This window comes from Salminus brasiliensis, chromosome 8, assembly GCF_030463535.1.
Source record: "Salminus brasiliensis chromosome 8, fSalBra1.hap2, whole genome shotgun sequence".
Classification (NCBI taxonomy): domain Eukaryota; kingdom Metazoa; phylum Chordata; class Actinopteri; order Characiformes; family Bryconidae; genus Salminus; species Salminus brasiliensis.
This window is the reverse complement of record NC_132885.1, coordinates 41,504,033-41,530,768: the sequence shown is the minus strand read 5'-3', so window position 1 is coordinate 41,530,768 and position 26,736 is coordinate 41,504,033. Positions and strand designations below refer to the sequence as shown.

Sequence of the window (26,736 nt, the reverse complement as noted above, 5' to 3'; positions counted from 1 at the left end):
CCTTCCACACGCCAAGGCAGGTTGGGCCCATGGATTTCTGCTGGTGGTGCCAAAGCCTGACCTCAATCAGGCTACGTTTCTCCAACAGTCAACAGTCGTCCAGTGTCTGTAAGCCACCGCTGCAGCCTCAGCTTTCTGTTCTAGGCTGACAGAAGAGGGACCTGGACATGGTGGTCTGCTGTTTAAGCCCAATTTTATGGCTGTTCCCTATTCTGATGGTTGGCACAAGAACGTTACTTGGAGCTGCTGACCACTGTAGGCATGACTTATCCGTTACACCCTGCTGCCACATGATTGGCTCATTAGATACTTGCATGGACAAGTAGGTCTACTGGTGATTCTATTGTTTATCTTCTCAAAAAGCTTGGTGAAAAAAACGGTGGCCCCTGGCATCAGGCAGTGGATTCATAACCAGTGAGGGAGCCTGGTTCTGACGCTTGAGAATGGACCAAAGCACCACGCCACCCATTCTTACAAAACATGGTTTATTATTATTATTATTATTATTATTCTGGTAAGGATCTGTTCAAGTTCATTACAGATAACAAAATACATCTCGTTATGCCTCTGGACTGCCGCTCGCTTCCCCAAGCCCTTCCCCTTCCCCTTCACCACCCACCCATGTTCGATATGCAGGCACATTCCTCATGCAAAGAAGATGGGACATGCAGGAACACCCCCAAACCCACCCCCCCTCCTGCCCAAAACCCCCGTCCCCCCCAATAAAAAGTCATCTTAACACCCTGCCGGTCTTACGCAACCTCTCGCTCTGTTCTTAGATAACCAGAAGAAAAATAAAAACAGACGTCATGCCTTGTCCCTAGTCCGGCATTTACAGGCAGACGGACGACGAAACGCTTGGCAAGCCCATGCTAAGGGTCTGGACCCCCGGCATACTGATGAAGACGTCAGGGAGCGTGGCGACGGCCTCTGATCCGGGACTGGTGCTCTACGTAGTTTACTGTACGTGAAGATAAAGTTGCGTCCATGGGCTTTTTTTTTATATTTTTTTTTTGGCAGATGGCACAAAGTTTGGAGACGTTCTCCTGCAAGCGTTCTTCTTGTGAGGGCCTGACTCTCTTCCCAGCAGGTCCGGAAATAAATAAACGTAATAAATAGGCCAATAAATAATTGCTGTGTAAGAAAAGTGCAGTGCTGGCATGACGTTCGTGAAGCAGGATGAGATAGCGAACATAAAACGAAGGCGGGGGCGGTGTTTAGGAGATGCTTGATGGTTATAGGAAAAGGCACACATGGCTGGATGGCTAAAGCTGTGTGTGTGTGTGTGTGTGTGTGTGTGGGGTCTTTTTGCCTTGTTCAACCATACAACTGGGGACTTGTTCTCCCCCTCTACGTCTGTCCACCGTCGGGCTGCCCACCATATGGCACTGGCCTTTCTTCGCTCGCTCATCTCCCAACTGCCCACCGCTATCTGGCGAGCCGTCCTGCTTGGCTGTCTTCAGGCTGCCCCGTCTGCTTGGCCGTCTTCAGGCTGGTGCAGTGCGTGAATCGTAGCTGGCGTGCTTCAGTGTCTCTGCTTTGGGTCCCTGTCGACTGTGATTGTCTGGAGGAGCCTGTTGTGGTTTTTAGACCACGCTGGGCTATTGGCCATTATTCCACGTAGCCGCCTCATGCGACCAATCAGCCATAAGATTAAAACCGTTGACTAGTGAAGTGAATAACAGTAATTGATGTTAATCTAGTTCCAGTGGCTCCTGTCTGTCAAGGGTGCCACTGGACAAGCGTAGGAATCTGAGACACTTTGACAAGAACCAAACTGTGATGTTCTAGACGATGACTGGGTCAGAACATCTCCAGAACATCAGGCATAAGGTCTTGGGTCCCTGGTATGCAGTGGTCAGTACCTTCCAGAAGTGCTCCAAGGAAGGACCAGCGACAGAGTAGTCTTGTGCCACACATGTGCCACACATGTGCCACATAGATGGCACAGGACACCTTCAGCGCTCTTGTGGAGTCCAAGCCTCACTGGATCAGAGCTGGTCTGTTGTTACAAGGGGACCTTAGGCGAGTGGTTTTAATGTTATGGCTGATGTGTGTAAATGATGTGTGTGTTGTAGGGCTGTGCAACATATCACCAGGACTTTAGACTTTGGCGCTCCTTTCCTGCACTAACGGCCTCTCTTTTTTTTTTGCGCTACATTAGAACATTGCTGCAAGGAGGATTTGATTGCATTCAGCCTCACGAAAGCATCAGTGAAGTCAGGTGCAGATGTTGGATGACAAGTTCTGCCACTCTAACTGATCCTATATGTAGAGGATGGCAGACTTCCAGGCCGAGGACTCCTCGACCCTACGCTCAGCCCTGGTGTGTACTGTGTGTAGTGTGTACTGCATTGTGTATACAAACAAGGAGGAGGCTACTCATGCATCTTGCTCCCAATCAGTAGCCTCAGCATGTTGTGCTAATGGAGAGGTGGAGGGAAGTGGACCATGAGCTAAATCAAACCTTAAAAACAAGGTAAAATACTGCAAATAAAATAATCAAATTAATCAAAACGATGACCTGGATCTGTACCATGCAGTGGACGGGGACTGGTCATAGACAAGCGCTACCGGTGTACTCAACTAGGAAGAAGCGACTTTGAGGTGGTGCACTATGCGTCCAAAAGTGTGTAGACACCAACGTTTCTCCTCCAGTCGTGCGTGAAATGCCTCTACTTATCTAAGAAGGCTTTATACTGGATGTTAGAACGTTGCTGTGTGGGTTCGAAGACATTCAGCCATCAGAAGAGCATCACTGAGGGTGGAGGCAGTTCCAGTGCTCCACAGCCCAATGCTGGAGGACTCTATACCCCACTAGCCCACACTAGGCATTACTACGCAAAGCTCCCGACAATCAGGGGGTGAGTTCAAGCACATCGCAATCACAGTCAGTGCATTCAGAGGAAAGCGCCAGATCCCCTGCTCTGATACATCAGCCTATAGACGGAAGGAGCATGGCCAATTGTGCTCTCCCAGGCTCCGGCTGCTGATGGCAAAGCAGCATTACCAATGAGATAATGTCCCTAAAACATGTACAGCAACACATCCTGGTGACACCGGATCTATTCTGAATATCTATCAGAAAATACATGATGTCACTGCTTCATGATGATAATACTGCTCATATCTGTGTTGTAATGTTGACATATAGAGCTTTAGATGTCTTGAGAATATGGGAATGCTGTATGTAGCCAAAGGGTTCAACTGTCCACAAGCAACTACACTGCTGACGTTGGCCGAATTCCCGGTCCTGCTCCGTTAACGTAACAAGGACTATCTGGTTTGCTGTGATGATGCGAACCCTGAGGTGTCTACAGACTTTTGGACATGTAGCGTAGGAGTTGTTGTCAGTCAGGGATTAGGAACCGAGGGCTAGGACCCAGCACTGTTTGGTGATCTTCCTGCTCTGACACACTACCAAACCTGGCAATTGACTGGGGAGTGGGCTCAGGTGTGCCTGAGCAGGAAAGGCACCAAACCAACTGTGCAGGAATCCGGACCCCTAGGACTGAAGTTCCCACCCCTGATGTGATGTAACAGGTGCATTCATTAACCCACGAAGCAAGAACGTGGTTTCGGCAGTCCTGACGAGCACGTGTTCGAGGTTGCTAGAGTTGTGTGTATCCATGCACGCTAACCATCAGCGCCCCCTTTGGAACTCCTCACAGGGTTCAAGGTTCGGTGGGTTCAAGTTCCTGTGAAGACGTTGCTGGGTTTGGTCGGTTGGTTTAGAGTTCTGGTTCCATGCACCATGCCGTCTGGAGCTTCTGCACGCTCCTCGTAATGCCACAGGCAAGTGCAGGCTTCTTTGTGCTGATATGGTCAGGGTTGGCTGGTGCTCAAAGATGGTGAGATGCCCTCAGGACCACTGGCGAAGGCCACAGCCCGTTTCTTTTTCAATTGCGTGGCGGATGGACCTTCGGAAGCGTCTCGTTCTCGTGTCCGTTCTCTTCTCCACTTTGGCCTGGTTCTCTTTTCATGCTGCAGTCCAGCTTCTGCGTATGGTCCCTCCTCTCCTCCAACATCTCCCTCACTGGCTCTCACAGTGGCGGTCCCTCCTCGTCGATGTAGCTGATGTGCTCGGCCGAGCTCAGCCCACCAGCGTCCCACTCCTGCATCTCCAGCTCCAGCTGAGGAGGGACGGGGCTGGAGACGGGGCTCGACGTCTGCTGAAACCACAGGGGGCCGCCCGGAGAGCTGCTGAGGGAGGCCGGTGCTGAGCAGTGGGTTTTTTGGAGCGGGGGCGGGGCCTCCTGTGGAGGGGCCGGGGCTAGCGAGGGCCGCGAAGGGTGCGGCCCCTGGCAAGGCGAGAAAGATGGCGACTGGGAGCGGGACGAGGACAGGGAGAGGGAAAAAGAGAGAGAGGGGGAAGGCGTGCGAGAAGCCAGAGGCGGCCGGTCAGGGACCTGCTGGCAGTGACCTTTGCTGTTGCCGTTTCCTAGAGGGCTGTTAGGCTGAGCAGTGTCTGTGGGGGACAGGCTGGCGTGAGATGAGCCCTTAGAGTTGACCCCCAGGGGTTCCTGAGGTTGGGCTTGTGGTCTTTGAGGGCTGCTGGGTTTGAGGCAGCTGGGAAGGCCTGTCATGCCTCCTAGGTCTGAGCTGTCCAAGATGGAGCAGGGAGGCCTGAGAGGGGAGCAGGCCAGGGCCGTGTGGGGTGGAGGAGCTGCGGCAGGAGAAGCGATGGACGGGCCGCTGGTGCTGCTTGGAGGCGGAGTCAGTGAGAGGGGGAGGGTGGTCAGGAGAGGCTGGGAGCTGGTCAGAAAGAGGGGTCGCAAAAGGCGGGTCATCTCCTGAAGCTCCTGGCTCAGCTGGGAGACCTGCTGCGATAGGTTGGTCATCTATAAACAAATAAAACAGTGTTAGTATAAATACTTATAATAATAGGACCTCCTGGAAAGGGGCGGGGCCAGCAGGGGCCGTGAGGGGTGTGGCCCCTGGCGAAGCGAGAAAAAGGGGTTATGCTTGCTCACTCGCAGCGTTCCTCAGGTGTTCCACACCAAACTTGCTAGGTTCTGTAGTTATCACCAAGCTCCGGCCATTAGCCTAGCTTGACCCATACACTGCCTGCTAACCGCTCACTGGTGTGGAGCTGGTGGACGCGTGGGCTTCTGGCCGGTGGGCTGGACAGATGGCACGTTTTGCTTGGCTTATGGGCTTCTGTTTTCGAGACACTCACCTCCTCGCTCAGTTTGCTGATGCTCTGCCTGGTCTCCACCTGCTCTGGGCTCACTACACACATACACACACACACACACACACAGATATTAGCATGAGCAACAAAGCTAGCCATCTGCTGTCTTGCTAGTCAGGTTGTTCCTGATAGTTGGCAAAAGGGTGAATATGAACAAAACCGCCTGAACCAAAACTGTTTTATTCAGATCCCTGCCAGAACCACTAGGGGGCGCTACTACTTTCAGGATTACAGATTAAACTTTATGGACAAAAGTATTGGGACACCTGCTCATTTTTTGTTGTTTCTTCTGAAATCAAGGCTATTAAAAAGTCTCTACTGTCCAGAGAAGAAGACTTTCTACTAGAGAGTGGAGGAGCATTGCATTGCTGTGAGGATTTGATTGTATTCAGCGACAAAAGCATTAATGAGGCCTGGATGTTGGATGATTATCACCACCCTGACTCATCTCATCCCCAACTCATCCCAATAAGTTACCACTATAACTAAGCACCACTATCATTCCAGAGAACACAGTTCCTCCACGGCTCCACAGCTCAATGCTGCTGGGGGGCTTTACCCCCCCCCCCCCCAGCTCACGCCTGGCATTAGGCAGCATGGTGCCAATAGGTTCATGATGTTCATCTGTTCCAGAGAGTCCTATTCTATTGGCAGTACTTCTTCTCTACAGGGACTAGGTACAAGCTGTGTGCATTTGCAAGGGGAGCAACTTAAAGTAGCTGAGTGCATTCATTAGAAGGGGTGTCCACAAACATTTGGACATGTAGTGCCATCCTACAGTGTCATGAACCACATAAGCAGGGTGCTGGGGGGCTTACCTGGGCTGGGGGATGGAGGGCCACTGTGAGGTAGGTTGGAGCTGAACTCGAACCTTTGGGCCGAGCCGGAATTGCTCTCGGTCTCGATACCGTCCACAAACCTACAGAAGAGAGAGAGAGAGAAGGAGTGAGCGAGCGAGCAGTAATGATAGTGGGGGACAACACTAATGGCTGTGGACGAGCGCGCCGTGGAAGATCATGCAGCTTCTGGCGGCTCACGGACCCTCATGTAAACGCCGAGCCGAGCCGGAGCAGAACCTGTGCTTTTCCTAGTGTGAAATTGAAGGGGCCGTTACTGGAGCGAGCAGCTCCTACCCTGCCTGGTTGTCATGGCAGCTGGACACTTGCACTAAATAATGAATCAGTCAGACTGCGCTTCTCCGGGTGGCCACCAGGGGGTAAAAGGCTGACGGATTGGTCTTGAGGAGGGTTGCAGGGAGGTTCTTCACACGGGGTTTGTGTAGGTGGTCCTTCAAAGGGTTTCACGATTGTTAAAGAACCCTTTTTCCTCAGTGTGTAAAAGGATTTCTCCTGATTTTTAACTATTTAAACTAGTACTTTAGTACTTAATGAATAATCAGTAGTTGCTAAATAATTATGTTACTTAATAATTTGGTGTTTACTGAATAGTTTAAAGTATTTATTGAATAATGAGTAATTGGTCAATAATCAGTATTTATATTGAATAATTAAGTTACTTAATTAAAAGTATTTACTGATTAATTTAAATTTTAATGAATGATGAGTAATTACTAATTTTAGCGTTTGAATATTTAGTTATTACTTTAGTTTTATTTAGTTATTAATTTAGTGTTTACTAAATAGTTTGAAGTATTTAAGTAATTAGTGAATAATCAGTAATTATTGAATAATGAAGTTATGGAATAATTAATGTATTTAATGAATGAGTAATTATTAAATAACCAGTTATTACTTAATAATGTATTGTTACTTTTCTGAACAGTTTATTATTTTATGAATAGTTTATTATTTTAAAGTATTTCATGAGTAATTACTGAATAAGCTAGTTTTTGAATAATTAAGTTACTTAATAGTTTAAAGTATTTCATGAATAACGAATAATTGTTAATAAATAATCAGTAGTTGCAAAATAATTTACAAGTTACTTAAATTAGTGTTCACTGTGTATTTTAGGTAATTAGTGAACAATCAGTAGTTATTGAATAAGGTACTTAATGGAAAGTATTTAAGGAATAATTACTGAATAATCAATAGTTACTGAATTATTAAAAGTATTTACTGAATAATTAGTAATTACTAAATGGTTACATAATAGTATTTACTAAATATTGAAGGATTTACTTAGTTAGTAGTTACTGAAAAAGTGAGGATAGTTATGCTGTCTTGGATTCCTGGCAAAAACATTTTTTTATTGGAGTGCTAAAAACACAGGCTGAACTTTATACCTTATAGTATTTAATTAGTTAATTAATTAATTTACAGAATAATTAGAAGCTACAGAGTTACATGGAGTATTTACTGAATCATTTATAGAAGTTACTGAATAATGTTGATAAACTGAATCATTTAGAGTAGTTCATGAATCATTTAGAGTAGTTAATGAATCATTTAGAGTAGTTTATGAATCATTTAGAGTAGTTTATGAATAATTAGTATTCACTGGGTAATTTAGTGACCTTTGGCTGACCTTTGTTCTGGCCCCTGCTGGACCGCAGGAGTAGTCTAAAAGATGCCGTGGTGGTGCCTGCCTGCTTACCTGGGGCTGAGCTCAGGAGGGGCGCTGCTGAAGCTGACCACGGGAATCTGCAGGGTGGCAGGACGGCTGTGGTCCGAGGGTGGCCTGAATGGGCGCGGGGGTAGCAGGGGGGAGCGCAGTGGGGAGTTGAGCCCCCTGGTCAGACGCAGGGGGGACCGAGGGGCGCGGGACACTGAGTGCTGCTCTTCGTCATTCTCCTCATCCTCACGGATGGAGGGCAGCTTCTTCACCAGGCCGCCGTTACTCTCCCAGTCCACCTGCGGCAAAGACACGGGTTACTGACCATCAGCTCAGCCTCATCATCCCTAACTAACAACATCCCTAAATGAACAAAAATATGCGGACAACCCCTTTAAACTGTATGTCCGAAAGTTTGTGGACACCTGCCTGTACAGTGTTCTTTTTTTAAATAAAGGGGCTGACATGTAGGTTTGTTCCCACTGCCTCTCTAAGGCTATACACATGGATATCTGAACATTGCTGTGAGGATTTGTTTGCATTCAGCAGTCACAAGAGCGATTGAGTGAGATGTTGGATGTTTCATTCTGGAAACACTCCTTTCAGTGATGTCATAGAAGAACCCTTTTGGTTCCACATAGAACCATGTTTTTAAGACCCCGACTTCTCTATTACATTAAACAGGGTTCTTCATGGAACCATACGCGGTTCTTCTATGGCACTGCTCAAAGAACCTTTTGTAGAACCTTGTAAGAAGCTCTGTGATCAGGATCTGTGATTGACAAGCATGCAGTGAAGAGTGATGGCCAGTGGGAGGCGCACCAACACAGTCTGACTCTCTTTCACTCACTCTCTCTCTTTGTTGCTCTCGCTCATTCTCTCTCTCACTCACTCTCTCTCGCTCGCTCTCACTCTTGCTCACTCTTTCTTGCTCTCTCTCGCTCGCTCTCTTGCTCACTCTCTCTCGCTCTCACTCTCTTGCTTTCTCTCTCTCTCGCTCACTTGCTCGCTCACTCTCTCGCTCACTTGCTCGCTCAATCACTCACTCTCTCTCTCTCTGACTTGCTCTCTCACACTCTCTCTCTCTCTTGCTCTCTCTTGCTTTCTCTCTTGCTCTCACTCTCTTGCTCGCTCTCTTGCTCGATCTCTCTCTCTCCCTCTCACTCTGTCTCTCTCTCTCTCGCTCACTTGCTCGCTCACTCACTCTCTCTCTCTCTCTCTCTGACTCACTCTCTCTCTCTCTCTCTCTCTGCTTGTGTCCTTATTTTCTCTCCCTGTTCTTTAGTGCTTATTAAACCTCTCTGTCTTTCCTCTAAGCTCCTGCCGTTCCTCCCCTTAATCCAGACCTCCTTCTCTCTGACTTCTCTAAAGGAAGAGAGGTTCCTGCTCTAATGAGCATCGATTCCCTTTATTTGCTCATGAGGAGCCGATGCAGCCGCAGCTTCGCTGAACGCCGGGCGAACGTCAGGAGAACAGTGTGGCGTGGAGCAGCAGCACCTCCAGTCGTACAAGTGCGCGTGTGCTCCGGCCTCCGTCCACCTGCAGTGTGTGAGACACCAGAGAGTGTTCATCTCTGTGTTCTCTCTGCTTGTGTAAGATATATATATATACACACACACACACACACACACACTCTAAAACAGCCCAGCAGTCTGCAGCCAGCCTCTGAAGACAGTGTGTATTCAGTGTCAGAAACCGAGCGAGACGGAGGAGACAGAGCGAGGAGAGCGTGATCAGTTAGACCAGCGTTTACTGTACGGTGTAAACACACTGAACTGTACTGAATCTGACAGACAGACAGACAGACAGATGTATTGCTAGAGAGAGACTGATAGACAGACAGAGACTGAGAGATAGACAGATGGAGAAAGACTGGTGGACAGGCAGACAGATAGACAGCTAGATAGAGAGAGACTATTAGACAGACAGACAGACAGACAGATAGACAGCTAGATGGAAAAAGACTGTTAGATAGATAGACAGATGGAGAGAGACTGTTGGACAGACAGACAGCTAGATAGAGACTGTTAAACAGACAGACAGACAGACAGCTAGATAAAGACTGTTAAACAGACAGACAGATAGACAGCTAGATGGAGAGAGACTGTTTGACAGACAGACAGACAGACAGCTAGATGGAAAAAGACTGTTAGACAGATAGACAGCTAGATAGAGAGAGACTGTTAGACAGACAGACAGACAGATAGACAGCTAGATAGAGAGAGACTGTTTGACAGATAGACAGCTAGATGGAGAGAGACTGTTTGACAGATAGACAGCTAGATGGAGAGAGACTGTTAGACAGATAGACAGCTAGATGGAGAGAGACTGTTTGACAGCTAGACAGCTAGATAGAGAGAGACTGTTAGACAGACAGACAGCTAGATGGAGAGAGACTGTTTGACAGATAGACAGCTAGATGGAGAGAGACTGTTTGACTGATAGACAGCTAGATAAAGAGAGATTGATAGGCAGACAGACAGACAGACAGACAGTGTATTTCTCTCTCTCTATAAGTGGCACACTGCTCTCCTCTCCTTGTTGTTCTCTCTGTCTGCAGCCCCCCCCCCCCCCCCCCCAAGCAGGGGGGTATTTTTAGCTCTCGCTGCTATTCTTAGTAACTAGAGCCCCACCGGCACTGCCAGCACTGGTGTGTGTTCTCAGTGCACGTGCATGTGCGCGCGCGCGTTGCTTCACGACCAGAATCAATTACTGTAGATGTCTTAGTTGGAGGATGTGAATTCACACAGACAGCCACAGAGAGAGAGAGAGAGAGAGAGAGAGAGAGACCCAGTGAATACAGTGTACAGTGATGGTCAAAGTCCACGGATGGTACAAAACACACACCAAAACAAAAACTGCTCACTGCAGAGAGGGAGAGAGAGGAATGAATGAAATCTGGAAAAGTAGAATACATTACTGACACACACACATACACACACACACACACACACACACACACACACACACACACACAGGAGCGCTGACGGCACTTCCCTGCATTTATTTTCATTTCTGCTCCTTAATTATCTGAAGCAAATTAAAAGGGCTGCCGTGTGTGTGTGTGTGTGTGTGTGTGTGTGTGTGTGTGTGTGTGTGTGTGTGTGTGTGTGTGTGTGTGTGTGTGTGTTTTGACAGTGAGCTGCCCATGTGAGGCTTTCCAGCCCAGAGCACACGGATGCTTTATCCCACACCAACACCAGCAATTACACTCCTAAACACACCACACCAGCAACACACACTACACATTCACCACAGCAACACACACTGCACATTCACCACAACAACACACACTGCACATTCACACCAGCAACACACACTGCACATTCACCACAGCAACACACACTGCACATTCACACCAGCAGCACACACTGCACATTCACACCAGCAACACACACTGCACATTCACACCAGCAACACACACTGCACATTCACCACAGCAACACACACTACACATTCACCACAGCAACACACACTGCACATTCACACCAGCAGCACACACTGCACATTCACACCACTACAGGAACAGTGTAGCTCTGTAAGAGTCAGGAATAGAACAGCTTGGGAATAAACAGTGAGGAGAGAAACAGTATGAAAAGAAACAGCCAGGAAAAGGAACAGCTCAGAAGAGAAGAGTCTGGAAAAGACCAGTTTGGAAAGGAGACATCTGGAGAGAGACAGTGTGGACAGGTCTAGCATGGAAATTAGCTCTGTAATCTATTAATAAACCAAGTCAGCATAAACTGCATTAGCTCTTAATTCTATTAATAAACCAAATTAGATTTGTATTATATTAATAAACTGAATTAGCTCTGTAATCTATTAATAAACTGCATTAGCTCTCAATTCTATTAAGAAACAGAGTTATTAATAAACTGACTGAATAATCTTCATCATGATCAGACCACAGCTCAGGTGATTTCTCTCTCCAGGCGCTGCCGTACTGCCTCCCTATAGATGTGTGTTTCTGCAGAGAGGGTGTGAAGAGCACCGCAGTGGGGGAAGTTTCCCCACCTCCTCCTCCATCATCCCTCACTCACTCGCTTGCTCGCTCGCTCACACTTTTCTATTTATAGCAGGCAGGCTCCAGAGTTAGCCTGCAGAGAGGGAGCTCCCTCAGCCAGTAAGGGAGAGCCCCCACCTTCCACAAGCTATTAATAACCACTGCACGCATTCACACACACACACACACACACACACACACAATCCAATAGCAGCCTGCTGCTATTTCTGGTCTACACACTCCACACACTCCATGCCCCAGTGTGTGTGTGTTTCTGGGAGAAGGAGGACTCGTGAGCTAGCAGACATGTGCGAAGGAGCGAGGACGCACCCTGTGAGTGTGTGTGTGTGTGTGTGTGTGTGTGTGTGTTGGAGAGAGTGAAAAACAGAAAGAGAAGGAGATCTGCCAAAAGCAGCAGATGGAGAATCAATTTTCTTGCTGAAGCAGCAGCTACATCCAGAATACACACACACACACACACACACACACCTGTGGTAAAGGTCAGTGTTGCTCCTGAATTCTGTAAAAATGGGTTGTAGACAGATGAAAAAGGAAAGAGTGGGAAGGAAGAGCCTGGAAAATCAGGAAAACGACCATCGGGAAAGGAACAGCAAGGAAGGGGACAGTGCAAAAAAAAAGTGTAAAAGGGATCAGTGTGAAAAGGAAAAGTCTGAAAAGCAACAGGGTGGGAAAGACAAATGGGTATTACTAACTATCTGCAAGAGTCTGGAAAGGAACATCCTGGAAAACAACCATCTAGAAAGGAACAGCAAGGAAAGGAACAGCAAGGAAGGGGACAGTGCAAAAAAAAGTGTAAAAGGGATCAGTGTGAAAAGGAAAAGTCTGAAAAGCAACACAGTGGAAAAGAAAAGTGAAAAGGAACTATATGGAAATGAACAGCCTGGAAAACAGCAAAGCCAAGACAAGTCTGAAAAGGAACAGTGTGGAAAGGAAAAGGTCTGAAAGGAACAGCATAGAAAGGACTGCTTTCTTTGCAGACAGGCACTCAAAAGCAGGCAATTCTGGGCCAAATACGACCCAGTAAAGTAGGCAAGAATGGAATCCACAGCACAAACCATTGCTAACCAAGAGCAATTTAAACGCTCATCTCATTCATCTCATGTTCAGCAGGAAAAACCTTGACGGTCCTCCTGAATTCTGTGAAATGGGTTATAGATGGACAAAAAGGGACAGAGTGGGAAGGAAGAGTCCAATTATGTCTGGTGGAAACCTAGCACTGGCCTAGCACAGGTAAATAAGAACCTCATGCCAACTGTTAAGCATGGTGGTGGTAGTGCGATGGTTTATGAATGTTGTGCTGCATCAGGAATTGGACACCTTGCTTCCACTGATGGAACTATGAATTCTGCTTTGCATCAGAAAAAAACTTCTTAAGATGATCAGGTCACCTGCCTGCGAGCTGGAGCTGGAACTGGAGCACAGTTGGGTCATGCAACAAGACAATGACCCAAATAAGAAATTAAAAATGGTTCAAAAGGACACTAATGATCAACTACAGAAGGTACTTAGTTGCAGTTTTGCTGCAATTGCTGCTAAGGCGTGGGCAGCAATTGAGCAGATGGGGCAATCACTTTTTCACACAGGAGTGTTGAATATCACACTGTTGTGTTTCGTTCCTTTAGGGTTCCTCTGTTCTCAGCACTAAATCACTACTCTACCCATGTGTGTACATGAGTGTGTTTGTGTGTTTAAGCCACTCACGTCTGCCCCGTTGCCCTCCCGCAGGTTGTAGGTGAGGTCATGTTGGATTTCGCTGACAAATTTCTGGGCGTACTCGGGGTAGAGGCGCAGCACCTCGCGGAGGCCCTTCAGGCTGATGTACTGGAGATCACAGTAGGTAAGAGCTTTCACGTTAGCGTTGGTCTTAATCACCTGCTCCCTGGTCAGCGAGTCTGAGCCGATCAGGTCACCTTTCCCTGAGGGGCAGAAGAGAAGAGGTAGGTGGGTTAGGGGTTGCTACTGACAGCAGATGATGGTCTTAAGAGGTTCCTCCACAGTTTCAAACTTAAGAACCCCTTAAAGTTCCTCAAGGAACTCTTAAAGTGATGTTGGTTGGTACTGTCATCTGTTAGCTGGTGTGGTGGCGCTTTCCTCAGAGTGTGCCGGCTGCCTGGAGGAAAGAGGTGGTGGCTAGCTTTTCATGTATCAGATGAGACCTGTGTTAAGTCCGTACCCCCCCTAATGACGGAAGCATTGCTAGTGCTAGGGTGGGTTTACTGGCAGTACCAAATTTGTAGAAATAGGTTAGGTTTGGTAAAACCAAGATAAAACCTGCATTCCAGCAAAAGAACCTCATCTCAACTGTTAAGCATGGGGGTGGCAGTGTCATGGTTTAGAACTGACTATTATTGATGGACCAGCAAATTCTATAGGAGACTGTCAGGGCATCTTTCTGAGAACTGAAGGTTAATGGTAAGTTGATCATGCAGCATGACAATGACCCTAAACACATCAGTAAGCATTGCCATTGTTTAAGGACCTACTGAAGAACCACGACTGTACCAGCAAATTTTACAGGAGACTGTCAGGGCATCTTTCTGAGAACTGAAGGTTAATGGTAAGTGGATCATGCAGCATGACAATGACCCTAAACACTGCAGTAAGTTTACAAAGAAACGCTTAATGCAGATGAACATTTTGTAATTATTTTTTTTTTAAATGGCCTAGTCAAAGTTCAGACCTTAAACTGAAAGCCATGTTGGGAGGGACCTAAAAGGAGCAGATCATGCCAGGAAGACCACCAACATCAGCAAGTTTAACCAGTTTTTTTCTAAAGAGTAGTTAATCAAAAATATCAAATACTGGATAATTTTGCTCCATAAATCAACATTCAAAAACCATATTAAACACAGTGCGAATGTAAACGGGGTAAACGCGGTCAGAAAAACTTCTAAGCAGGAAACTTCGAAAGTTTGAAAGAGTGAAGTTGGAGAGAGCAGAGGGCGCCCGAGTTGATGATGGTGGATATAAATAGGCCTCAGTCTGGTGCATGAGGGACTGTGGAGGCAATAACATATTCTGTAGTCTGACAGTGTTTGTGTCAAATCAAATCATGCACTCTGTGTGGCACACACACACACACACACACACACACACACACTTAGAGCATCAGAACATCTCAGGCACTCACGTGCATGTGTGTGCAAAAGTGAGAAAGGACTGTGAGCACATTTCTTAAAGAGCCCATATCACTTCAGACTTCATGCAGCCCAGATAAAGCCTGTATGCCCAAATCCAGCCCACTGTATTTGTGATGTCACAAATTATGGCCCGTATGTGCAGAACCAGCCCACTGTATTTGTGATGTCACAAATTATGGACCGTATGTGCAGAATAATAAAAGGTGCATATCAGTCTTAAAGGCGCAGTAACGTAAACAGCCTGTTTGTTGGAAGGGTTGATGAAATCTGCAAGTGTGTGTACGAGTGTGTGTGAGTGTGTGTTGCAGCATGTACTGCAGCTCATTTACGAAGGACACAAGGCAGGAGGACAAACGATGCTGGGAGAGGCAGAGAGCAGACAGATGAGGAGAGGGTGAGAGAGGAGGGGAAGAAAGGGATGGAGGGATGGTTGGAGGGAAGCGGGATGAGTGTGTTTGAAGCTTCCTATTTACTGTACTCACTGAGACGTAGCTCAACCCTATCAAACTTCCCTCTGTCCCTTCACTCTATACAGCTCTCATTACTGCAACACTGGACCCGGGACCAGAACCTAGACCAGGAGACCCTTCATACACAACAGCTTTAATTAAAAGCATGACTCTGCATGTCTCTCTCAGCCACATAGCTCTGTCTGTGTATGTGTGAGAAAAATTAACAGGTGTCCCAAAACTTTTGTCCACATAATGTGTGTGTGTATATATATATATATATATATATATATATATCCACATATTCAGGTAAACCAGTTTAGCTCCGCCTATTTCTTTTGGAGTTATTAGGAGTGTTTCAACTCCGGGCTAATTTAGGACACACAAACAATGAATAAGTAGGTGTCCCAATACTTTTGTCAATTTAGTGAAGCACCACTGCATCATCGCTAACCCTTTGCGCTCTGCATGAGTTATGAATGGTAGCGTAAGCTTTGCGTTTGGCAAAGCGGGTTCGTACTTCAGAAGTTCATATTTCATCAGGTGTGTGTGAGTGTGAGTATTTGTGTGTGTGTGTGTGTGTGAGTGAGTATGAGTGTGTGGGTCTTTAAGAGAGGGAACACTATCTAGGGGGGTGAACTGATATTGATGTGTTTATCTCAGTCTGTTCGCTCTGTTCTCTCTCTCTCTCTATCTCACACACACACACACACACTCAATCACTCACACTTCTGACGTGTGTGTGTGTGTGTGTGTATGGATCTATGGCTCTCCTCTTTATGAGCTGGCCCGTATTAATAATCAAAGTGCTTTAATAATGCAATGACCATCAATTATTAAGCTGGTGGGCCGGATGTGGCCCGGCAGTGCGCCGACATTTGATTTGATCAGGCCATTGGGGCTTTGGCGTCTGGAAGTAAACACACACACACACATACATGAACGCACACACACCTGTCTTTAGCACTTGTGTGTCATTGTTCATGCAGGCCATTAGTTCTGCTCTATGACCTTTTCGGCTCGTGCCGTCCACATTTACCGCGCTCGTAGGGCCTCAGCAGATCCTGTTAATTATGACCCCAGAACTACAGTTAAGAAACTAACCTGCAGCAGCGGGCTTTCTGCATTGAGGGAACTACACATTTTAGATATTAATTATGCAAATGAATGCGGGCGGCGCTGTTTCATATTCATACGACAGTCATGGTTTACAGTGGAGTGCAGTAAGAAGACATATTAGGCTTTTAAAGCAGGGATTAAAGGATCCGTACCAAATAATGACACTTTCACTTCACTAAAAAAAATAACAGCCAAAAACATCATTACCATTAGAAAATGTAATCTACAAATATTGAAGACGGTCCATTAACAGTCCAAAAACTTTTGTGTTTGGAAAATAAGCAGCCAATGAGATCAGAGCTCATTTACATATATTAAAACGAAAAACAGCCTCTTTGATTTTTGCGGGGATAAAATAGAGATTGAATGATGGTAATTCTGCTACAAAAGGACACAATGAGACTACAAACTTCATAAGCGAAGATCAGGGAAAATTAAATACAGGGAAAAATATTACATATAGGTCCTTTAAGTTATATGTTATGTAATATGAGTGCAGTAGGCTTTTTAAGCAGGGATTAAAGGAGCCATACTACATAAAATATCATACCAAAAGCTTCATAACCATTTAGAAATGTACAAAAATTGAAAATACTGTCCATTTCTGAAACATATTTATATGACAGTCATGGCTTGCAGTACAGAGCAGTGAGAGCACATAACAGACTTTAAACAGCGATTAAAGGGCCCGTACCATAAAATAAATCATGAAAAAATAAAAGTGTTTAGTTTAGTATGTCAACACTGAACCATCATAATCATTTAAACACACACCAGTAAATCCAGTTCATATCTGGAGACCAAGCTGCTCTCAATTCACTGATTTGTGATGTCATACAAAAAAAAAACAATGCATTTACATATGCTCAGCCTACAGCAACTTAGCCCCGCCTACTCACGATGAAGCTTGGACTCAGCTGGTACATGGAGCTCAGGGGGACGATAAACCTGGAGCTGTAGGATTGAATATATACCATTAAAACACACAGATTGCCACAGATTGCTGCTTTACATGCAGAATTTATAGGGCAGCTAATCGAAGAGCATCGCGTGTCTGTGCAGATCCAGCCTGCTGTCTGCCTTTCACCGTCTCACGCAAGGGGACTGGGACAGAGTGCACGACTGCAGGTCATAAGCGAGTGTATGTGTGTGTGTGTGTAAACATATAAAGCTGGTCAGGTCTTAGAAGATGAAAGGAAAAGGTTCAACAATAAATCATTTAAAGTCCACCCATGTTCTACTGTCGCCACCATCAGACTGGCGCAGAACCGACATACGGAGAGAGAGAGAGAGATTGAGAGGCAGGAGAGAACAGAAGGTCATAAACCTTCAGACAGGAGGAATAGAACATGCTGACAGTAAAGATGCAGCTCCTTTTCCCCAAACATAAAAATATGATGTGTCCTCAGAAACCCTTCATGGGAGGAAATTCATCTCGAGTCCACTTCACCCAGTAGCAGCAAAGGTCCAGGGAATCTGTACCATAATCCTTTACAATCTGACTCAATTAAAAGAGCAGAGACTGTACTATAGTGAAAGTATGGTACTGTATCCCAATCTAACTCAATTAAAGAGCTGAAACTGTACTATAGTGAAAGTATGGTACTGTATCCCAATCTAACTCAATTAAAGAGCTGAAACTGTGCTGGAGTGAAAGTATGGTACTGTATCCCAATCTAACTCAATTAAAGAGCTGAAACTGTACTATAGTGAAAGTATGGTACTGTATCTCAATCTAACTCAATTAAAGAGCTGAAACTGTACTATAGTGAAAGTATGGTACTGTATCCCAATCTAACTCAATTAAAAGAGCAACTGAACGTAATGACATTCTCTAATGAGGTGGAGAAATGAGATTAAGCACCTGAATTGTAATGAATGGTTTCATTCCTAATAGGCTGCAGCGAGTTTTAGCCTGAGGGTATAGCAATATTCACTAGAGCTTCTGTCAAATACAACCATACATCAACCTGGATTCAGTCCCATCTGATCAATATTACATTAATACTTACAGAAAAATACATTTATTAAAGGGTCAGTTCATTTCCCAGTTCTGAAGATCCATAGGTAGAAATGACGCCACAGAACAACCCCTTTTTGTGATGTCACAACCAATATATTTATATTGATCTACCTATTCAAACAAACATCAGTCTATCTCCATCCATCAACGCTGAAGTAATAAACAGTGCTTGACTGCTGACTGCTTTTTGAATGAGGCTCAATATGGAACAGCCAATCAGAAAACATACATATTGATTTACATACATCGGCCTTAAAGGGACAGTCACAAAAAAATAAATAAATAACTGTTTCATTTGATGGAATGAAGGTAAGCTGGAAAAGGGTTGTGTAGAATTTTTGGTTTGGTACATACAACACATACAAGCATCATAAGTCAGGTTGAGTGTATTTATATAGTGCTTTTAACAGCAGGTGAGGTTACAAAGTGGCTTTATCGGGATCCAGGCCAGAACCCAGAGTTGGGAAGTATGGGATGATCCAACATCATGACCTCACTGATGCTCTTGTTGCTAAACGCAATCAAACCCTCACAGCAATGTAGTATCCTCCAAAATCGTAATAGAAAGACTCATTCCGTGAACAGTAGAAATGTTTAATGCCCTTGTTGAATAAGCAGGTGTCCCAATACTTTTGTCCATATAGTGCATATCCACATATGCAAGTACAGCAGTTTAACCGTGCCTATTCACATTGGCACTATATAACCTGGGCTGCTATTTGAATGGGGCACAATCAGGGGTCATTTACATAGATCTAGCCTTAAAGGCACAGTAACCATCTCTTTGTGGTTGAAAAATGACCATGTAACCATATAAAATACAAGCGAAGTGTTAGATATCACTCCTTTCAGCCAACCGTCGAGCAGGGGAGTGCCCCACACTGCAAAAAGAGGTGCTCGTGATGGGTGCCAAGGCCCTCACTGTGAACCCAGCCATGAGGGAGAGTAACACAAGAGTGTTTAACTATTTAAGGCCATCAGGACTCTACTCTGCTACGAGCCCTCTATCTGTCCAGCCAAGCGTTACAGGCAGGGCATACAATAGCTGACAGTCTGGAGGTACAGTGGAGGCTGAGTGTGTGACCTTCACAGTCCAATAACATTGAGATGGGGAACGCTCTCCATCAGCAGTGCTCTACATGTCAGCGCTGAGGAGGAATGGAAGCCATTGCATCACACTCAACGACACCCTGATCTATAGGTTTATTGAGCACAGGCACGGAAATGAAAAGGCCTGACCTGGACGCCCTGGAGACCTTAATGAATATTCCACCAGCCCATCTGTCTTGAGCTGTCAAGGTCTGTAATGAGCTTCATGACTGCACAACGCCTAAACCCCTCCATGTCCATAATTGTTCATCTGCATGAAGGTGCACCCTTAGCTGATACAGGTAATCTCCATACAAAGGAGCTGCCAGTAAGATGCTCTGGAGCAGCCGTGAGCTCGAGGGGTATAATAAAGCCCCCCAGCTTTGAGCTGTGGAGCAGCGGAGGAACTGTGTTCTCTGGGTGTTTGTGATCCTGAACTGATTATCTAACATCAGTACCTGACCTCACTAAAGCTCTGGTGATTACTGAATACAATCAAATCATCACAGCAATGTTCCAGCATGCTGTAAAGCTTTCCAGAAGAATAGAGGCTCTATTGTAATATTATATAATATAAATGTGGGCGTGGCCAAAGACCACAGTGTGAAGGAAGGAGCTGCATCTGCAGGTGTATGGAAGCTTACGGTCATACAGGTCTACCAGCAGTTGCAGAAACCCCTACAGCCTACAGGAAACTCTCCTCAGAGTTCTCCCGTCAGACACCCACCAGCTATTTATAGCCTGCTTATCCTCATGCAGCGCCATCTGCAGGAGCCTGGAGTTACTACCACCCTAAACACACGCAAGGTGCTGATTTCTTGAGGGTGTGTAAAAATGCCTGTTCACTGCAGTGTAAACAAGCCGCACTAACAATCCACATTGTTTTCACTGATGCTAATCTCTCCAGCACACACACTCCCACACACTGTACTGAAGGTGTGTGTGTGTGTGCATGTGTGTGTGTGTGAGAATGTGCCTAACACAGTACAGCTGCCTGCTACACACAGATAGCTTACACAATTAGCCAGAATAATACAGACCCAGCAAAAATGAAAAGAGAGAGAGAGAGAGAGCACAGAGTGGGAGAGAGACATTTACTGTTCAATAGAGCTGAAAATGATGTAGGAGTGCCTTCAAGACAGTTGCGAGAGGAGCTGGTGGGTGGATGAGGTTTGTTTAGTGAAATCACAGCCTGCGTAAGTGTGTGTGTGTGTGTGTGTGTCTGTGCAGAAGTGTGTGTGTCTGTCTATGAGTGTGTGTGTGTCCTAATTCAGAGTAATTAAAAAGATGTGAATCACTTTTGCTTCTGCAGAGTTTAAATAGGAGCAGTGTGTGTGTGTGTGTGTGTATACGGGTGTACAGTGGCTCTGGCAGGTGGGAGGGATGTTAATATCAGAAGGCTTCGTCACGGCCGCCTCTGAGCGTCTGACTCGTTTCCTCTGCTGAATTGTGTGCTAAGCGCTCTTGACTTGTGAGGCTGAGGTTTCCCCCTGAACACTCGTAGGCTGGCGGGCGAGCGGCGGGCGAGCGGCGGGCGACACCAGCTGTGTGACCTGAGTTCTAATGATGTCTCACATTTCTATTGAGCCAGACAGAGCCGAGTCAGCGTACACACTCAGCATTACTTCAGCTGTAGTTTCTGTAAACATGGTTTCAGTGCGTAGGCTCTGTGGATCACTGAACACAGGGGGGCGTTGTGCAAAAACACACTCAGCCTGACCTTAACCTTTAGGGGAAGTTTCTGCCAGCTGTTTCTGCTCACACCCTTTATTTAAATCTAAAAAATAATAATATTTTCTGTATATAAACTGATATATATATATACTGTATATAAATTCATTTATACTGTATATAAGCTAATGTATAGTGTATGTAATCCAATATGTATAGTGTATGCAAGTTTACAAGTTTACTTATATTGTAAATAAACTGATATGTACATTGTATATAAATTAATTTATACTGTATATAAACTAATGTATAGTGTATATAAACTGATAGTGTATATAAACTGACACTAACCATTTTTATAGTGAATACATACTGTAAATAAACTGATATGTACACGGCATATAAATTAATTTCTACATTTATAGTGTAGATAACTGATTGTATATATAAATGAATCATGAAAACTACTGTGTAGTGTATATAAGTGAATTTATACCGTAGATAATATATACTGACATGTATAATGTATATAAACTAATATACACTGTATATAAATGGACATATAGAGTTGATATATACTGTGTATAAGGTATAGACATTGGGCAGTACCATAACTCCTTATCTACTGTATATGAACAATATTTACAGCATATAAACAATATGTACTGTATATAAACTGCTGTGTATTGTATATAACTAACTGTATGTAATTCATATTCAGTATATCAATGTATACATTGATAGACACTATATATTAATGCCATTTACAGTGCATAAACTGTTATATACTGTATATACATTGAATTTGCTGCCTATAAACTAACAAAGACTGTATATAAATGGTGTCTACTGTGTTAACGGAGAGGCTGTATATGAAAATATTATTTATTGTATATAAACTGAGACTAACTGTGTTAACAGTATTTACTGTATATAAACAGCTGCACGTTTTACTGTAGTTTCACTAAAATAAACACTGTAAGTCTGAAGCAAGCTTGTTTACTTTTTAACCAGCTATTTTATTGAAATTATATAATTAGTTTTCAGAAAATTAGTTTATAAACTTCACTCCTTCACTTAAAAATTAATAGTTATATATATATATATATATATATATATATATATATATATATATATTTAAATTATCTATTAACATTGTTAATAATAAGGTAAACATCCATTCTATTCATTAACTTTTATATAAATCTGTCAGTGTTAAATATTTACAGTTTATAAACTTACATTTATCGTATATAAACTTAGCCATGTAGTGTCCATGTACTAGAATATATGTAATAGATATGTAATAGATATATATAAGTATGCATATATGAATATATATATAATGTAAATGTATATAAACTGTAGAATTCAGGCATATCCTGTTTGTAAGTGTTTGGTAAAGCTGGTTTGGTTTAAACTTCGGAACGTAGGACACCGATCTGGGAGGTGGTTGCTTCCGGAAAGACAGCGCCCCTGACTGAAACGTCTTCATGTGAGCTCTGCTACTCCAGTTCAGGCCGAACTCGGAATCTGTGCCGTTTACAGACTTGAAACGCTGTCATTCACGCTCCTTTACTCCAGTCCGACAGGAAGTGGGTCACGTCAGCATCACAGCATGCAAAGTACCTCGCTCTCCGTCTGAGCCGCAGTGAATGCAGAGGGGAAAGTGAAACACGGCCAACTGAGCTGGATCCAGGAGTTTGACTGTGCCTGGCTGCCTCTCAGTTACGTGAGAACGTAGCCTGATCTCAGCGGGAAAGACGAGCTCTTTCCGATTTAATCAGCATTTATTTGCATTGATTTACGCCCCCCAAAACCATGCGTACGAAGACACGCCCGGGACTGAGTGCCTCTGAGCTTCAACCTCTGTACATAAGCCCACACTTCCTAGCTGTCTTCATTTTCAGCAGTTTTCTAGGCCCTAAAATAGAGCCCTGTGGGACGCCACAAACAAGAACCGATAAGCAAACCAAATGAAGCGGACGTGGCCTCATTTCTCTTAAGGTCAGGAACGGATTGGCTATTACGAGAACCAGAAGTACCAGGAGGACCCTGGAGATTCAGTGGTAACTCATATTGATCACAGGGTTGTGGGTTCGACACCCAGGCCCATGGATGGGCCACTGAACAAAGCCCTTAACCTTCTCTGATACAGAAGGCGGCATAGCTCAGCTGACCCCACGCTCTGATGTGTGTTATACTTGTGCGACTCACCCAGGATGGCCAGTACAGTGTTGTCCTTGAGAACCTCCATGGAGCCGGAGCAGACGAAGTAGATGGCCTGCAAGGCATCACCCTGGCGGATGAGGAACTCCCCGGGAGCGCAGAAGGACGTCTTTATGATGAGGGAGAGCGAGCGGAGGCAGCCACGGCTCGCCGACTCGAACAGAGGCAGCTGCAGCAGCTCCTTGTTCAGGTGCATCGCGATATCGGCTCGCAGCTCATCGGGGAAGTCCTTCAGGAGCTGAGAGAAAGAGAGAGAGAGAGAGAGAGAGAGCGAGAGAGAGAGAGAGACATCAAACTCATGCAACGGTGTCCCACAGGGCTCTGTGCTAGACCCTCTTTTCTTTGAGCAATGCTCAGGAAGAACCACTTTAGGTTCTAAAAAGAGTGATCTGTGAGTGTGAAGAACCTGTTCATGGTTTAAAGAACCTTCACCTGATAAAAAGGTTGATTATCAATTTAAAGGTTCTTCACACCCACAGATCTGTTTATGAAAAGAATTCTTTACGGAACCAAAAGGGTTCTACTGCATCGTTCAAAGAACCCTTTGAAGAACCTTTATTTCTAGGAGTGTAGAGAACGGGACGAGAGAGATAAAGTTAAATCCAGAAGTGAATAGGATATGTATATATACACACACACACACACACACACTATATTGACAAAAGTATTGGGACACCTACTTATTCATTGTTTCATCTGAAATCAAGGCTATTAAAAAGAGTTTCTCCTGCTTTTGTTGTAGTAACTGTCTCTACTGTCCAGCGAAGAAGACTTTCTACTAGATTTTGGAGGAGGGGCATTGCTGTGAGGATTTGATTGCATTCAGCGACAAGAGCGTTGGTGAGGTCAGGTTGTTGGATGATGATCACCACCTCACCTCATCTTTCCCAAACTCCCCAACTCATCCCATCCAAAAGTACTGGATGGAGCTTCACCACCATCATTCCAGAGAACACTGGAAGTTCTTCCATTGCTCCACAGCTCCTCAATGCTGGGGCGTTATACCCCTCTACCAGCCCACGCCTGGCATTAGGAGGCAGCATGGTGTCAATAGCTTCAAGCTTATCTGCTGTAGAGAGTCCTGTTCTATTGGCAGTACTTCTCTACGAGGGCTAGATAAGCTGCATGTTAGCAATGGGTGCAACTTAGTAGCTGAATGCATTCATTACAAGGGGTGTCCACAAACATTTGGACATATATATATATATATATATATATATATATATAATGAATGCATTACAAGGGGTGTATATATAGGCACAGAGAGGAAGAGAGAGAGAGGGTTGCTAAGGTAAGTTGATTATGTGAGAATGGAGGTGAGAGTAAGAGCAGGTGATAGGAGAGATAAGGTGAGAGAGAGAGAGAGAGAGAGAGAGAGAGAGAGAGAGACAATAAGCTAGGCTACGCTACAGCAGTTTCTACAAATGGAAGAGGCCCACCTCACTGACGTCGATGCCGTTGTTGACGGACCACGTGGTCTGGAAGCACTCCAGCATGCGCTGCTCCAGGGCCTTGGGCAGCCGGTGCACGCGGATGAAGTCCTTCAGGTCTTTGGTGCGGGTGTGGTAGAGCGAGCGGCGGGAGTACATGCGCTGGATGATGGCCGTAACGTTCCCGAAGACCACGGCGTGCATCAGCGCTGGACACACACGGACACACAGAGGAGAAACTGTGAGATCGGGCTTTTGGGGACAGCCACTAGGAACTGCAAACAGGGAGTGATTCAGTGATTCAGTGATTCAGTCACTTCCGATTCCCACCAACAGGCCGGTGACTCAATTGGAACAATTTGGTTCTTCAGTGGGGGTCACCCCCAAAGAGAACTTGTTGGCGCTGTTAGTGTATGATCATGATCAGTGATGTAAAGACAGTGTAAGTGTGCAGTAGAAAGAGCGTTCCCTCGGCTCCTGTTCTAGAGTGAGGGTTCTTATGTAATGCTCCGTCCTGCTCCGTCTCATTCTCGCATCTATTCGTCTAGACAGCAGCTAATGACTTTACAATGGCTTTGTTCTCTCTCTCCCCCTCTGTCTCTCTCTGACGCTCGAGTGTTCTCCATCACCACTGCAGCACCAACCAACTCAACTCATTTAGCACCGGCGAGAGAACCGTACAATTCCACCCCATGTTTTTGCTGACGGTTCTTGAGGCCACAAGTCCGAACAGTCAGAGTGAAGTCATGAGCACGGATTATTAAACAAGGCTAAATGATGTTTTATGTAATGTTCTAGATAATAACCAGGTTGGTGTGAGGTACAAAACGGGCTTCCAGGTAACACTTATGTTCTAGATATTAGCAGATAAACAGGAAGTAGAAAAACAGGCTTTCAGGTAACATCTATGTTCTAGATAATAACCAGGTCAGTGTGAGGTACAAAACGGGCTTCCAGGTAACACTTATGTTCTAGATATTAGCAGATAAACAGCAAGTACAAACACTAGCTTTCAGGTAACACTGATGTTCTAGATATTAACCAGATAAGTATGAGGTACTAAACAGACTTTCAGGTAATACTTATGTTCTAGATATTAGCAGATAAACAGGAAGTAGAAAAACAGGATTCAGGTAACACTTATGTTCTAGATAACAACCAGATAAGAATGAGGTACAAATCAGGCTTCCATGTAACACTGATGTTCTAGATATTAACCAGATAAGAATGAGGTACAAATCAGGCTTCCAGGTAACACTGATGTTCTAGATATTGGCAGATAAACAGGAAGCATGAAAAACAGGCTTCCAGATTCTAGATATTAACCACATTAGTGTGAGGTTCCTCACACTACATATACAGTAATTATCTAGAACAGGGGACTGTAAAAGTGAGAGTTACAACCTTCAGAGCCCAGAACGCTGCGAAGGAATGGAGTAAGGAGGGTGGTACGGTTGAAGCTGGGTGGGATGTGTGTATATCTGTGTGTATATCTGTGTGTATATCTGTGTGTGTGTGTGTGAGTAAGAGAGAGAGAGAGAGAGAGAGAGAGAGACAGGTGTTGTACAGCTATGGGTTGAATTACGTAATTAGCAGTGTGTGCCTGTTGGCCTCCTCGCTTTGGTAATGAGGTGCATGTGTATATATGCTACATGTTGTAGTCCACTGCCTGTTGTGAGCTAAAAAAAATCTGCCTCGGCATGTGTGTGTGTGTGTGTGAGTGTGTGTGAGTGTGTGTGTGTGTGTGTGTGTGTGTGTGAGTGTGTGTGAATGTGTGTGATTTGGGTGTGGGTGGCTCAGCAGCTGTCAGCTGGCTGCCACAGTAATGGCCCTTAGTGCTCAGACTTGGTGGCA

At 45.0% G+C, this 26,736-nt stretch overlaps 1 protein-coding gene across 1 annotated transcript in view; it reads right to left on the bottom strand.

The window, feature by feature from the left end:
• Positions 1–724: 724 nt before the first annotated feature.
• Positions 725–26,736, bottom strand: part of kcnh3 (potassium voltage-gated channel, subfamily H (eag-related), member 3) — a 144,566-nt gene continuing 118,554 nt past the window's right edge. The window contains exons 9-15 of the mRNA XM_072686616.1: positions 24,892–25,091; positions 23,441–23,690; positions 13,434–13,648; positions 7,751–8,007; positions 6,013–6,113; positions 5,180–5,232; positions 725–4,841 (exon numbers count right to left, since the gene is read on the bottom strand). Coding sequence (XP_072542717.1) covers positions 4,044–4,841; positions 5,180–5,232; positions 6,013–6,113; positions 7,751–8,007; positions 13,434–13,648; positions 23,441–23,690; positions 24,892–25,091 — 1,874 coding nt within the window. The 3' untranslated portion in view covers positions 725–4,043. The remainder of the gene's footprint in view (positions 4,842–5,179; positions 5,233–6,012; positions 6,114–7,750; positions 8,008–13,433; positions 13,649–23,440; positions 23,691–24,891; positions 25,092–26,736) is intronic.